This window comes from Montipora foliosa, chromosome 5 (genome assembly GCF_036669935.1).
Source record: "Montipora foliosa isolate CH-2021 chromosome 5, ASM3666993v2, whole genome shotgun sequence".
In the NCBI taxonomy this organism is placed as follows: Eukaryota; Metazoa; Cnidaria; class Anthozoa; order Scleractinia; family Acroporidae; genus Montipora; species Montipora foliosa.
Window position 1 is genome coordinate 15,985,236 of NC_090873.1, and position 15,000 is coordinate 16,000,235.

The 15,000-nt window shown below is 41.3% G+C and overlaps 4 protein-coding genes across 5 annotated transcripts in view; all 4 read left to right on the forward strand.

Moving 5' to 3' along the window:
* The window catches only part of LOC138003695 (cytochrome b-245 heavy chain-like), a 51,812-nt gene extending 49,710 nt beyond the window's left edge, over positions 1 to 2,102 (forward strand). For both annotated transcript variants that reach the window (XM_068849897.1, XM_068849898.1), the window contains 2 exons: positions 213 to 337; positions 1,112 to 2,102. In XM_068849897.1, coding sequence (XP_068705998.1) covers positions 213 to 337; positions 1,112 to 1,235 — 249 coding nt within the window. In that variant the 3' untranslated portion in view covers positions 1,236 to 2,102. The remainder of the gene's footprint in view (positions 1 to 212; positions 338 to 1,111) is intronic.
* A 3,112-nt stretch (positions 2,103 to 5,214) lies between these two features.
* Positions 5,215 to 8,017, forward strand: LOC138002260 (uncharacterized). The gene is made up of 3 exons (XM_068848330.1): positions 5,215 to 5,247; positions 6,917 to 7,318; positions 7,427 to 8,017. The coding sequence occupies exons 1-3, from the start codon at positions 5,215 to 5,217 to the stop codon at positions 8,015 to 8,017; spliced, it is 1,026 nt and encodes a 341-aa protein (XP_068704431.1).
* A 3,543-nt stretch (positions 8,018 to 11,560) lies between these two features.
* LOC138002261 (uncharacterized) lies at positions 11,561 to 13,303 on the forward strand. The gene is made up of 2 exons (XM_068848331.1): positions 11,561 to 12,698; positions 12,783 to 13,303. The coding sequence occupies exons 1-2, from the start codon at positions 11,561 to 11,563 to the stop codon at positions 13,301 to 13,303; spliced, it is 1,659 nt and encodes a 552-aa protein (XP_068704432.1).
* Positions 13,304 to 13,354: 51 nt separating this feature from the next.
* The window catches only part of LOC138002262 (uncharacterized), a 1,696-nt gene continuing 50 nt past the window's right edge, over positions 13,355 to 15,000 (forward strand). Inside the window, exons 1-3 of the mRNA XM_068848332.1 lie at positions 13,355 to 13,615; positions 13,663 to 14,628; positions 14,829 to 15,000. The exon at positions 14,829 to 15,000 is cut by the window's right edge and continues 50 nt beyond it. Of these exons, the coding sequence (XP_068704433.1) occupies positions 13,355 to 13,615; positions 13,663 to 14,628; positions 14,829 to 15,000 (1,399 nt within the window). The remainder of the gene's footprint in view (positions 13,616 to 13,662; positions 14,629 to 14,828) is intronic.

The window sequence follows — 15,000 nt, forward strand, 5'->3', positions numbered from 1 at the left end:
TAAATCAAGAGGGAAATTTCTTTTGAATCTATGAAAGGTGACGCAAAGCCTTGGACTCGACTTCGAACCTTTTCATTCCCGTCAGTCCTTGGCGTTGCCAGCTTTGCATTAGACTGGAACTGAAATCGAAGCCAGTTCTCTTTTCGAGTATACAACATGACTTTGCTGATTATATCCTTTTAACTGTTATTTCCAATGGGGAACTTCAACAGGCACGTACCATTGTTATACACGAAGATGAGGAAGAAGACATCATCACGGGATGCAGGCAAAAGACTCGCTATGGAAGGCCTGAATGGAACAAGATATTTAGCCAGGTCGCCAGATCCCATCCCAGGTCGGTGCTACCGTAATGTTTGCATGTTACTTTCTCGCCCACAGTTCTTAGAACGGTTACTATTTTCCCGAATAAAATTCCATCCAGAGGTTAAATCAATTTCCTTTGACTGCGTTTATCTGCTGCATAGTCTTGCACTATCTACAACTGGAACAACTGTGTCCCGATGCACTCAATGTTTGGGAAGAGCCTTAAGTGCCTATCACCTCCTCGCTACAGTTTTTTTGCGCTTTTACCAAGTTAATCCTTTTGAGTTAAAAGTCTTTTTCTTCATCGTCACTAACTTGTAGGCCGTAATTGAACGGTCCCATCCGTCAGGGGTTCTAAGGGCTAATGAAGTACCTGATTGAATTGAAGCACAACCAGTTTTCAAGAGTTCTGATTGGCGGAGGCAGGCCAGTTGGCTATAGCAGTTTAACCTTGACCTACTAGAGCTCGTCGTGAGACCGAGACTTTGGTTTGGTCTGTTGGTTTGGTCAGGTCTGGAATTGAGTTAAACCTAGAAACTCCAGCGACATGACTACCAAGCATTCTCTACTAACGAATGATATGGAAGTTTTATATTTATAATGGGAAGTGGGCATATATTTTTACAATGACAACAACGCAAAGCTCGAACTTAGGAATTTTGGCTGACCGGGGAAAAGGTTGTGAAACAGTTGGACCTGTAATGTGAAGAATTTGTCCCGCGACGAAATTGCGGGACAAATAGCGAGATACATTGCCTTGTGAACCCAGCCTAAAGCTTTCACTTAATTTTCTCTTTTATTGCAGAACACACATTGGTGTGTTTTTTTGTGGACCTCAGGGCCTATCACATGACCTCCACAAAGCAGCCAACGATCACAGTAACGATAGAGATGGTGTCAAGTTTTCCTACAACAAAGAAAACTTTTAAGCTCTGCTGCACAGCCTAGATTTTAAAACCATGCTGACAACATGAAGTGTAAAAGTGCTATTAACTGCATTTTCTCCAGTAATTTTTTACCAATAACTAAGTATCACTTTTGAGTTTAAAATGTTCCTTATTTGGTTGTAACGTAACTCGTGCATTTTCCCCCGCGTGCAGCTTTGATCTTATTTTTGTCCATATTTGGGCATAAAATTGGTGTCCTAAAAACGCCAGCTTTGTTCCATGGAAAAGAGTTGAAGAGTTACACGCTTCAAGGTCATGAGCTTCTGGTTATGACAATCGATGATATTGTTGAAAGCTCCTTCAGCCCCATTCAGATTGCCGTACTAGGAATTTCAGGCGTATGTCTCTTCCAGAAAATATAATTTGCTTTGTGCCGATGGAACCGTCCAAATACTTGTCTAAGGGATAAATGCTAAGTTCGAGATTTTTTATATATATTAAGTGGCTCACAAGTAGCATTTGCCAACCTAGAAGAAACAGACATACATACTGTAACAGAAACAAAAGAGTTGTTGTAAACTAATTTAAATTGCACTCGCTACAAAAAAAAAACCGTGGTTGCATTTCATGGTGAAAATAATTACGGCAAGAAGAGAATGAATCTAAATTTTTAGGAACGTTCTTTTCTTGTTAAACTTTGGAAGCTGTCTTGCTTTAAGTTCCCCTTCTGAATCCGATCCTGTTCCCTCCGCAAGAAGTGGGAGGAACAAAAGTGGCAAGATATGAAGAAATAGGACATTCTTTCCCGGTTTAAATGTTGTAGTTTATTTATTTGCTTCTCTATTTTGTTCTTTTACAAGAAATTTACGTGGCTTTGATAATAAACTTCACCTTTTAATGTGGCGATAATGACAGATTTGGAATTTCTTAACTGTGTTCCAGGTCACAGCAATGGTAGTATGCACTACTTCAGACCAGATTTGACAGGTAGTCTTCAAATGACGTCATTTGGGTTACGCTACATTGTGCTTACGTTGCATTGGGTTACAAACATTAGGGTTACGTTAAAACTTGCCTCATTGTTTTCTAATTGATGCACCTAGGGTTGTATTCAAATGTGCTTCATTGTCGTTGTCTTCACGTGCTTCTTAGGGTTACGCTGTCTCTAGGGACCAGCCATGCTCGAGTTTGCCTTTTGGTCGAGGGTAACTAGTCGAGGGTCGAGGGTCGAGGGTCGAGGGTCGAGGGTCGAGGGTCGAGGGTCGAAAATTTATTCAAAATTATTTTCAAATTATTTCTTAACTTCGTCAACTCAAAAGTTCGCAGGCTCGTGTTTTCTCGAGTTTCCGGGGCCTGTTTTTGCCGCATTTGGGTCATATTTTTGTTTGTCAAAAACTTTTACATTCCCACGGACTCTCCGGCGTGCTCTCAATCAAAGCAACACGCCCAGACAATGTAGCTAGCCTAGCCGGCTACATTCGAATCTTGTGGACACATAAAGCTAAGAATATCCTCTGAAATCCAGGGGTTTATCTGTCTAACCTTTTCATAAGCGAGTGAAACGTTAGACAAGAAAACCATTGGGTTTCTGCTCTAAATATTCAATATTCTGCTGTAATTCGAATTCGTGGCCCGGAAAAACTGATAATTTAACCAAAATTAGCTCGCCGAAAAAATACGTAAAAATAGAACCCAAAAGATGTACACAGGCTAAAGCAAATAGGGAAAAAATCCGATAATAATCGATAGCAATAAAAAAATCCGAGAGCAATCGATTAATCAGTCGTCATCAATTTCCGATGAATCTATATGAATCGAATTCACATCGTTTTATCTTTATCGATATCAATCTTCGATTGTTATCCAATTGATATTGAGGGTTTTTCGGTCTAATCTTTTCATAAGCGAGTGAATCGTTAGACAAAAAAAAACACTGGATTTCTGCTCTGAATAAACAATATTGTTTTAAAACTTGAGTGTTGCAACGATACGTAACAGCATCTTCAGCGTTCCCGTTATCTTCTGCTATAATTCGAATTCGCGGTCAGGAAAAAAATAATTTAACCGTAAAAATAGAAAGGGCCAGATTCTGATGCTCAGCACGCCGTAGAGTCCGTGGGAATGTAAAAGTTTTTGACAAACAAAAATATGACCCAAATGCGGCAAAAACAGGGCCCGGAAACTCGAGTAAACACGAGCCTGTGAACTTTTGAGTTGACGAAGTTAAGAAATAATTTGAAAATAATTTTGAATAAATTTTCGACCCTCGACCATTTACCCTCGACCCTCGACTAGTTACCCTCGACCCTCGACCCTCGACCAAAAGAAAACCGATATCGCATGAATCACGAAGCGATTAGTACGATATCGGTTTTTCGAATGAAATTTACTTTGGAATTCACCAGTTTATCAATGAATTTTTCTTGCACCGCATGAGTTTTAAAAGAAAACAAGCACACCCTCCGCGTGCAAATGGAACTGAAAGGAAAAAACCATTTGAGAGTCAACTGTTAATAGCCCGGGGTTAATAGCCAGCGAATAGGAATCACGCTAAAATTAGAAGCCATAAAAGGGAACTTTGTCAGTTCAAGGTCAAAGAAGTACTGATGTACCTTATTCCACTTTATCTCTAAAAAGGAGATCATTCACATTTTGATGTATTTCATTGGAACACGCCAGGTTGGCTTGTTACAAGAATCGGCAAAATGCAACCAAGAAAGGGCGAACTTCAAACAAGATCCGCTCGAACATTTGAATAACGTTTAGGTGCTTTAAACAAGCTTCTGAAAACACAAGTTAGTGGAAAATTTCCCCTAATTTTACGAGAACTCATTACGATTACGTGTTTATAACACAAGGACAAAATTTTCTTGTCACTGTCGAGGCACATCGAAAACCAGTTGGGCAAACGGATTAAAAAGCACTCAAGTTGTTCGATCTTATTTTAGAGCAAAACAAACAAACAAACAAATCAACTTTTTCTTTACGCCCAAAAGAGTACAGATCATTGTTATTTAATTCCAGTTGACAAAGGAAAAACCGATTAAACCACTTTTTGAAAATAACAAACGGTTTAGTGCCCAAGGAAAGAATTTGTGGAGTAACTTCTTGCACTAGGTATGAGGTATTACTGGTATTCTGTTTCGTCGTTGTCGTTCTCTTTCGCTCTCCTTTCGTTTCTGTTTTAGTCATAAGTCCTCCAGGCATCATGTAACCTTATCAGAGCTTCTAAAGATATGCCAAAAATTGCAATACAGCTGAGAAAAAAGCAGCTCTAAGCAGATTAAAAATAAACACTCAGCTTTAAGTTTATATCCCTCCGATGCTTGACTTGAATAACTGGCGTAGCCGCCAGTGTGGACCACAGCCATCATGATATGTCAAACTGGATTGAAACCAGTGAAAAATGCAGAAAGAAAACATTTTCCAAACCGTTGAACATCTGAACACGAAAAGCGTTGAATGTGTAAGAACTAAAGTTGACTTAATATGGTCGTGTAGCTGCGTCGAGCCACAGAAAAACGAATCCTCGCTTATGTTTAGGTGACAAGGAAGTATTACGTTTTTGCAAACGTTGGCCGTGAAGCACTTATATTTGAACAGACTCAACTGATTTGAGTGTAACGTGAAGCGCTAGGTTTCTACCCTATATGAGCCATGTGGGCGTTAGCCCTACTAATGAAAATGGGCCCACACAAGGATAGAGAGAAACTCTTGCCAGGGTGGAAATTGAACCCACGACCTTCGCGTTAGATTACCGCTGCTCTACCGACTGAGCTACAAGGTTAGACGGGAGCAGGCCGTGGGAACTGAAGGTCTGGTTTGAGCCTGCAATCCAATGTATGCTGTAAACTAGCATGATACTGGTCACGTTGGCATACATGGATGGGTGGACGTACGTACGGACGGTCGATTACGTCATGGCTATAAAACCAAAATATCTCACATCGATGGGTTACCATATTTCCTAACTATGGTGCTCTGCGCGCGCACGGAGCTCCGCTATTAATTAAAGTACACCATGAAAAGTCTGTTAACAAACTTCACGACAAAGGTAAAAATTTTAAAATCAAAGCTTAGGCGTAATTAATCTAGCTTAGCCTAATTACTCTTCAGCAGCGGTTATAAATGGGAAAGAAGAGATTCCTGTAAACTCCGGGTTCAAATCCAATCCATGGATATGATTTTTCCCTTGTTTTCTCTGCTACCATAGGTCCTGGGACACAGTGTCCTAAATTAAGGCGGGAGAGAGAGCCTGCACGCATCCCTCTGAATTTTGAATGTCACACTGAGCGAGCTGTCAAAAATTAGGCAATCAGCGCACACCCGAAGTAAACATTGATATAAACAGTAAGCCACGCGATGTGTATTTCAAATTGCTGGAAGCAGAAACGCCCAAAAATTGTAAAGGAAGGAAGCCTTTGCCAGAAAAAAATCCTAACAACTACTGCAGATACCGTAAAGCGTAGCTGAATATTCTGTACTGGTAATTCGTCGAAGTCCATCTCCACGGAAAATGTGTTTCGTTCGTCAGGGAAATATTTAGCACAAAAAAACTTAAAACAACGTTAACGGGAATCGTAATAGAGAAATGCCTTTCCCCAGTCCGCATGTTCACTGTGTGAGACCCGTCGACCACAACTGCTGTCAAATTTTGGTAAAGCGAAACAGAGTTATATTTTTTAAATGGAATACAGGCATTACAACTACTACATTACACTTTAATTCTCGAGAGATACAAAAGATATTCTTATACCTACACCACTTTATTTCAAAGCTTTATCGAGTATTTGTGATTACAGATACGCATTTCACTAAATCAATAATTTGAAAATTGAAATATTTTGTTTTTAAGTGTATTGAAGTATTGCGGAGTTACCAAGGATATCAAGCAATCATTTGTGAAAGCCGCCTTTTCGGCTTAACTAAATACTTGCTAAAATTGTGTAGAGTTCCTTTATCGTTAAATAAGCAACTGAGGCAGCCGAAAGGCCCAAGCTTATGTCAAAATGTGATCAGCGATAGGTTTTTGTAGAGGACAGGAAACTGCCACGGTGGCATGATGTCGCCCTCGTTGTATTTTGACCGCTACGAAAAACAAATGAATAATTAAACTTTTCCAGAATCCTGTGGATAAAAGAGACAGAGCTTCCTTTCCTTCCAGCAGAGAAGCCATTGCATCGCGTTAAGTTACGGCAATATTGCAACATTCTACGATTTTCTCACACGTATTTCCGATCACCTTATCTCTGCGAAGCGAAATGGCTTTCTTGTTGTCGGAGCTTTTCAATGGTAACGTCACCAAGTAAATTAATTGTTTTGCGTCCAAAATTTGGAGGTTCTCGTTCTACCTCCAACCCCAGTCCCTCGGAGAGTCTGCTCGCAGGCTTAAATTAACGATGAAAGTATATTCAAAGCAAATTAGAAATTAACGATAATCGTTAATTTACTTAGGAGCCCAAGATTTTTATTCACTCGCATTCTTTTGTGCAAAAGTAATTCATTCAGAAGCTGAGAACACATGATGGTCTACTTCTGATTGGATTTCTCCTGCAAGAAAGATTGTGAATATTTTAAAAGTACTCACACGTTTGGGCTCCTTGCTGCAACAGTTGCGTATACTCTGCCATGTCCCTTTTATTTGTTCACTTGGAATTAATATTATTTTGCTGTTACACACTGAGGGACTCCATCTAAGAACTTTGAAAACTTATATTGAACAGGTCACTAACGCAGCATTTACCAGTACTCCAAATCTCTATGATCATGATTATGGTGTGGTGAGACAGGAAGTGTCACTTGAGGGGATGCTCCAGGCAGCTAGGAAAGAGATAGAGAGACTCGAACAGGAACTTGATAGGAAGAACAATATAAGTCAGTTTGGCCTTGGCCGATTTATGTATGATGATGAAATGATCCCGTTTTATACTGGGTTTTCAAGTAGTAATGTGTTATGGTCATTTATAGATGTGATAAAACCATTTGCTGAAAAAATGAGAACGTGGTCTCGAGTTCAACGTGGCAGGGCTAAAAAGCCTGGTGAAGGGATAATTAACGAAGTATTTGTAAACATGAAAATACAGTCCCTTGCTATGGAAGATCAACTGTTCATGTGGTTGTGTAAGGTCAGGCTAGGCTTATTTGATCAAGATTTGGCTGTCAGATTCAATGTGTCAATTTCTACTGTAAGTAGAATGATTATAACCTGGTGAAACTTCCTTTATGTTACAAAGGGATGTTTACCAATATGGTCGAGTAGATCACAGATTAGAAAAACGATGCCAAGTAGTTTTAGAGATAGTTTCAGCAAAGTGCGTGTGATCATAGATTGCACAGAAATGAAAGTTCAGACACCTTCCTGTCTTGTGCTTCATTCTGAGTTTTACTCTAGTTACAAAAGTGCAACCACCTTCAAAGGTCTTGTTGGTATTACCCCCAGTGGTGCAGTGTCATTCATCTCCAAACTCTACACGGGATCTATAAGTGACAGGGAGATAGTGAAAAGGTGTGGAATTTTAAAGCTGTTAGAGGATGGAGATGGGGTTATGGCAGACAAAGGTTTCACTATAGAAGACCTTTTATCTCCTCTAAACTGTTCTCTCAACATTCCATCATTTCTGAGTGAAAAGGTTCAGTTTTCCAAGGAAGATGTAGAAAGGACTCAAAAAATAGCGAAGCTAAGGATCCATGTAGAGAGGGCAATTCGTAGAGTCAAGGAAAACCATTTATTTGATGCTGTAATTCCACTGTCATTAGCCTCTTCAATTAATCAAATATGGTCGGTCTGTTGTATGCTATCAAACTTTAAAGGACCTCTATTTTAAAATGATAGCAATTAATTTGAATAAAAACATTTACAAATAAAAATTAGGTTTTATCAGTGGTGTGACATTTACAATGATGGAAGATAATAGTTGTAATAAAACAGATTTAGCTTATTGCACATGTCGGCAAAGAACTCTTCATCAAAGTAAATGGTTTCAATGTGCCAATCATTCTTACAAAATACCATGAAGTCACACCCTTTGAGCCCGGTGATGACCATCTGCCCCATTACCTGAAAGTAATACTCATAAGTTTTCTTTAGTTTGAGTTGACCATTAACAATCTTTAAATACTTGGCATCTCTGCATGACTCACACTGGGGACAATCCAAATACCTCATTGCATGTTGGGTCATAGACAAGAAAATCAGGGCTTGCTCCTAAAAAGGGACAGCCTGGATTAATAACAAATCCTGTTCGATATACATTGACAAACCTGCTGTTGACATATGACTGCGCTGCCTCACTTTCATGTTCAAAGCCATACTTCATGGCAGCAGTCTGAACAGTTTTCTTTTTAAGCTGAGTTACCAGACCCTCATAATCACTTTTTCTTGAACAAATTTGCTTAAATTTTGAGGCAATGAGCCGCCGCTTTCTCAGCTCATGCCAAAATGGACTTTGAGATTGGTCTTTTGTTTCCCGCTCAATGTTGGATGCCTGCTCTAATGATACCTTTAATGAATCAAGTACATTAGCCTGTGAGCGTGGAAGAACATGGCTACATAAGGGATCAAGCAGCTTTGCTGGTAGGACAGGTAGGGTATCCCTCTGATCTATGGATAAAAACTTACTGTTTTCCCTAATAATAGGCTGTTGATAAGACAACACATCCCTTAGGAACAGTGCCATAGGTGCACTCGACATACTCTAATTCACCCTCGCTAAACAATGTACCAAACTGTGTTTCTTTGTAGTCAGTTTTAGCCCTTGCTAGAAATTCCCTTATAAATTCTGGGTTGGGGTAGTTTTGTATAGGGTTATACAAATTACTCTCTACACCATCTATGGCACGCTTCTTACATTTAGGACCCCCCTCTGATTTTAATTCGGGTTTTCTAACAATAAGATTATCAACAGCTTCAGGATGGATTCCTGTTACAGCCCGTACTCGTTCTGGAGGAGTTACAACCCCACCCTAGTGTGTAGGACTTAGAGTGTCATGTGACTTTCGTTGTTGTTCCCGCTCTTGTTATCGAAGGTTTTTGTACGTCGTAGCATTTCACTCGTATACATCCCCTTTGTAAATCGATGTGTAGCCGAGTCCAGTGGATTAAAGTTGTGTTACGCTTCAGTGTCTCGTCGTAAATCCTAACATGGTCCTTCACAGCCGGAGTCAAGGAGATATTTCAGCAGTAAATTTGTAATTCTTCGCAAGGTCATCAGTTGCAACCACATGGCCACCGGTTCCTCGAGCAAAATGGAAGACTTATCTCAACTCACAGTCGATCAAATTCGTGAAATGCTTGGAAAAAAAGGATTGCCGACTACTGGAAAGAGAAAAGTCTTACTGGAAAGGTTAGTGAACGCTCAGCGTGATTCGAAGTCAAATGTTATTGCACCAGAATTAAAGGAAGGTTCGAATTTCGCCGAGGCTTCGAAGGAACCTCTTCAAGTGAAAAGTGAAGTTGAAATTCAGGAGGTTAGTTCGATTAGACGTAAAGCCAGAGCCTTGCAAATGGATGCGTTGATTCAGGATGTTTTGTATCTAAGTCAAAATGCAAGCAACAAAATCAAAGTACAATTGAGAATTGAAAGGCTGACTGTGTACCGTGAGAATTATCTTCAACTGAGAAATGAATTAATCGCGCTTGTTGCAGAGGATATGATGGAGGAGGAACTCCGAAGATGGGGAAAATTCTGAGTGAAGTAGATAAAGCTGTGGATGCTGCTCATGAATTCCTAAATAAAGATTGCGATGTGGGAGATCACTCCTCGAAGGATATTGCATACAGTGACAGTCGTGTATCCTCAAATCTGAAATTACCGAGAATTGAGTTGCCAAAGTTTAATGGCGATGTGTTGAAATTTCAAAACTTCTGGGATCAGTTTGAAGCTGCAGTGCATAACAATGTTGATTTACCAAATGTTCAGAAGTTTACTTATCTACGCTCAGTGCTAACTGGAAATGCCTTGAAAGCAATAGACGGATTTGAAGTAACCGGAGCAAATTATGAAGCAGCTGTTGAATGCCTTAAACACAGGTATGGAAGAAACGTATGATCATCTCATTTCTAGTGAAATCTGTCATCAAGATGGATGCTAAGTCAGTTGTTAATGCATCCTCCCTCAGAGATCTCTATGATACCTTTATGAACAGAACTAGAGCTTTAGAGGCTCTTGGAGAAGATCCAATGAGGCATGGATTTATTTTGTTACCCCTTTTTGAGACCAAGTTACCACCTCAGTGATTGGAAAAATGGGAGTTGACACTTGCAGACACTCAAGAAGATGAAATAGGCCTTGAATTGTTCTTTAAATTTCTTAACCGACAAGTTGTGTCCAAAGAAGCAGGAGAAAGAAGTTCAAATGGGAACATCACCCCAGGCAATCACAGTTTTGATAAAGGTAAAGAAAACCGAAGAAAGTCTTTATCTCCCAAAATGGGTGGTGAGAATGTGATGTATACTGCTTCTACACTACTTGGTTACACACGCCCTCCAAAACAGCCAAATTGTTATTTCTGCAAGGCAGATCATGACTCACAAAATTGCCCAATGTTTAATGAAAAATCACTTGATGGTAGATGGAAACTAGTGCAAGAGAACAAACTGTGTTTCAATTGTTTAAAACCTAGCAACCACAAGCACTTCTCCAGAATTTGTCGCCATCCTAAGTGTTCTGTAGCGAATTGTGGTCACCGACATCACTGGTTATTGCACGGGCAGCAGTCAGTTGTTACACCTCGGCACCTAAGCAACACTAGTTTAAGTGGATTGGCTTCAACTAAGCCTGCATTACCTATGAGAGAAACACTCCTACAGACAGCATTGGCCAGGTTAATTGTTAAGGGTCAAGAAACGACAGTCCGTGTTTTACTAGATTCAGGGAGTCAACGTTAGTATATACGAAAGAACATTGCAGAGGCCCTTGACCTGCAAGGTCCCTCAGAGCTATTAAGTGTCACAACGCTAGGTGGGGAAACCAGCGAAACGAAAAGATTCCAAAGAGTGAAATTTACCCTTTCACCAATTAAGGGAGATTCAAAGGCGGAGATAGAGGCCCTTTCTATTTCCAAAATTTGTAATCCTCTCGGGCCAGTACAGATGGACTTCCATAAGAACTCTCATCTTCAAGGCTTAACTCTTGCAGATAGTTATCCTCGTGGTTCAGTTCAAGTAGATGTTCTCATTGGTGCAGACCACTACTACTCATTTGCGACTGGGGTCTGTAAGAGAGGTAGTTCCAGTGAGTCACTTGTTGCTGTTGAATCTTGCCTCGGCTGGATTGTCACGGGACAAGTAAACCGCCAATCAAGGCAAACTTCATCCATGCTGACAGTTGTAGAAAACGGTGGAGTTAACAGAGAACGAGGACCCTGTTATGCCACAAGAGGAAGAATGTGCTGTTGCTGACTTCAACAGAGGATTGAACTTTGATGGACATAACTATGAGGTGCGACTACCATGGAAACAAGATCCTCCAAAGCTAGAAAGTAATTATGCACAAGCTTTGAGACGCCTGGAAAGTGTTGAAAGAAAGTTAAGGCAAGACCCTGTGAAAGCTAAGGCTTACAAAACAGCGATCAGCGAATATGTAGAGAAAGGTTTTGCAGAGGAAGTACCTGATCAGAGTGATGACAATGGAACTGTGCGGTACTTACCACATCATGCTGTATTTCGTGATGACAAAAGAACGACAAAATGCAGAATCGTATTTGATGCTTCCGCACGAGAAGGAGGTGATGCTTCCCTTAACGATTGTATTCTTCCTGGTCCTCCTTTACAGCCGAACCTTGCATCTGTACTGATTCGATTTAGAACACACAAAATTGGTCACGTAGCAGACATTGAAAAGATGTTTCTGCAAGTCAAACTAGCACCAGAGGACAGAGATGTTCACCGCTACCTGTGGAGAGATTTACAGCCTAACGAAGCACCAAAGGTGTACAGAATGCAGAGATTGACTTTCAGTGTGAACGCAAGTCCTTTCCTTGCAATTGCTACAGTCCACGCTCATGTAAACAAATACAAAGAAATGTCCCCGTATGCAGTAGAGGAAATTTTACAAAATATGTATGTCGATGACTGCCTGACGGGAGCCGATACAGTAGATTCAACTTTGAAGCTTCAACAAGAAATGTCAGAAATTATGATGACAGCGGCATTCAATTTGACCAAGTGGGCAAGTAACTCAGAGCTAGTAATGGATGCTATTGACCCAGCTAAAAGAGCCTCATCGCCATTTGTGGAGTTCAATTCGAGCGACCCCCTAAAAGCACTTGGCGTGTCATGGGACTTGAACTCTGACCACTTTAGATTCCTCGCACCGAGTGGAATCATCTCATCCCATGATCCAATGTCAAAGAGAAGTCTACTTAGTCTGGCATCGAAAATGTTTGACCCACTGGGACTGATATCACCCTTCACTGTTAGAGCCAAAATCCTTTTCCAAGAGTTGTGGTTGAAAGGATTACAGTGGGATGACCCGTTAGATAGCGACACTAAAGCAAAGTGGTTAAGTTGGAAGTCCGAGTCGTTGCAGCTAAAAGATGTGACTATCCCTCGATGCTTCGGAAATGGTATTACGTAAGACTCTGTGGTAGAGGTGCATGGTTTTGGAGATGCTTCCCCCGAGGCGTATGGAGCAGCAGTGTACATTCGAATAAGAGACAAGCAAGACAATGTATCCTCACAGCTGGTAATATCGAAGTCCAGAGTCGCGCCCATTAAGAAGGTGTCACTTCCAAGGCTGGAACTTTTAGCAGCAGTTGTAAATGCCAGTTTGCTAAAATTTGTTGCAGGGGCTTTGCCAATGAAGGTGGCTAGGGTTGTGTGTTGGTCAGATAGTATGGTGGCACTGCATTGGATAAAAGGGCAGAGTTCTTCCTGGAAGCCATTTGTTGCCAATCGTGTGGCTGAGGTACAGTCAACGTGGGATCCTGAGTGTTGGAGGTATTGTGGAAGTAAGGAGAATCCAGTAGACTTGTTGACGCGTGGGTTAAGCTGTAGTGATATGATTTCAAGCACTTTGTGGTGGAATGGACCCCAATGGATGTCTTCGCCTTGTGAACCACTACCCGCTCAACCCGAAAACGAAGCTGCTCCCGCCGAAGCTTGCGAGTAAAAAAGAACTACCCATGTGTATACAGCAGTCGTTGCAGAACCACTGATTGATATGTCACGCTACGGGACGTGGTTAAAGTTGATTCGAGTAACTGCTTATGTATTGAGAGCGGTCAAATTGTTTAAGACGAAGTCTAGGTCTTGTGAAAGGGAACTGTCGGCGGACGAGGTGAGGCAAGCCGAGATTACATGTTGTATGTGGAGACAGGAAGTGGTCTACAAAGAAGAATTCGAGAAACTGAAAGCTGGAGAGGTACTTCCCAGTAACAGCCGCCTCCTGAAACTGGACCCTTATTATGACAGAGATGATCAGGTATTAAGAGTTAGTGGGAGACTACAGTTGCTGATCTTCCCGAACAGAGCAAGCATCAAATAATCTTGCCTCACGGACATCCTGAAGTTGCCAAGATGGTGCAAGATGTACATAAGAACATGTTGCATGCTGGTCCAGAAACGGTATTATCAACTTTAAGGCAGAAAGTTTGGCTAACTCAAGGAAGACGTGAGGTTAAACGTGTTATCAGAAGATGTGTAGCTTGCCAAAGACAACGAGTTGGACCTTGTTCCCAGAAAATTGGTCAGTTGCCAGAGGGAAAAATTTCCTGTTCACGAGCTTTCGCGCATGTTGGGACTGATTTTACGGGACCACTGTATGTGAAAGAGAGCTTAAACATTAAGAAAACATATGTGTGTATTTTCACATGCGCATCCTCTCGTATGGTTCACCTGGAACTTAGTTTGACAACTGATGAGTTCCTTCAAGCTTTTAGTCGCATGACGAGTCGCAGAGGTCTTTGCCATACTGTGTGGTCAGACAATGCACAAACCTTCAAGGCAGCAAGCAGGGAAATTCAGAAATTATACGATGAACCCACTACTGAAAGTCAAAGAATGTGGAGTACGCTGGATCAAGATCAAATCAAGTCAGAGTTCTCATCACGACGGATCAAGTGGAAATTCATCACAGAGCGTTCCCCATGGAGAGGTGGATGGTGGGAACGATTTTGCAAAGCGATAAAAGAACCACTGCGTAAGGTCCTTGGAAGGGCACTTCTCACCTTTTCTGAGCTAAACACGTTGCTGGTCAGAATCGAAGGTATCATTAACTCGCGGCCGTTGACCGCAGTAAGTGATGATTGCAGAGACCCGTTACCTATTACACCTGCTCATCTTGCAATTGGTAGGCCAATTAACCAGTTACCGGAAAGGAAAGAAAGTAGCTTAGAGGAGACCAGTAAGAGGACTGTCGAAAGGTATCTCTACCTGCAGAGACTACTCAATCACTACTGGAAGCGTTGGAAACAAGAGTACCTAAATCTCCTATCGGTAAGAAACAAGTGGCGTAAAGAGATCCCTTCTATTCGAGTAGGCGACATTGTACTTATTTCTGACGACAATGTGCCGCGCACCAAATGGCCGTTGGCTAAAGTTGAAAGGGTTTATCCAGGTAACGACGGGCTTGTACGGACCGCTACAGTTAGAGCGCATAACATCTTCTAAACAGACCCGTTCAACGTTTACACAAGTTAGAGATTGAGTCAGCAGCTTCACAAGTAAGCCCGGAAGCAGAGGATCCAGTCCATGGTGGGGAGAAGCCACAAACGAACACTGTTCATGCTGCAAGTATACCTGTTTCCAAGCCTAATTTGAGCATTGTCCTCCCCGAAGGAGGACAAGGTGGGGAGAATGTTACAGCCC

Bases quoted from the DNA above. Each gene is read 5' to 3' on its own strand.
- LOC138002260 (XM_068848330.1), top strand. From the start codon at position 5,215: ATGAAAAGTCTGTTAACAAACTTCACGACAAAG. The intron at 5,248-6,916 runs GTAAAAATTTTA...TATATTGAACAG, and splicing joins TAACAAACTTCACGACAAAG to GTCACTAACGCAGCATTTAC. The intron at 7,319-7,426 runs GTCAGGCTAGGC...TATGTTACAAAG, and splicing joins TGTTCATGTGGTTGTGTAAG to GGATGTTTACCAATATGGTC.
- LOC138002261 (XM_068848331.1), top strand. From the start codon at position 11,561: ATGCCACAAGAGGAAGAATGTGCTGTTGCTGACTTCAACAGAGGATTG. The intron at 12,699-12,782 runs GTTGGAAGTCCG...ACTCTGTGGTAG, and splicing joins CACTAAAGCAAAGTGGTTAA to AGGTGCATGGTTTTGGAGAT.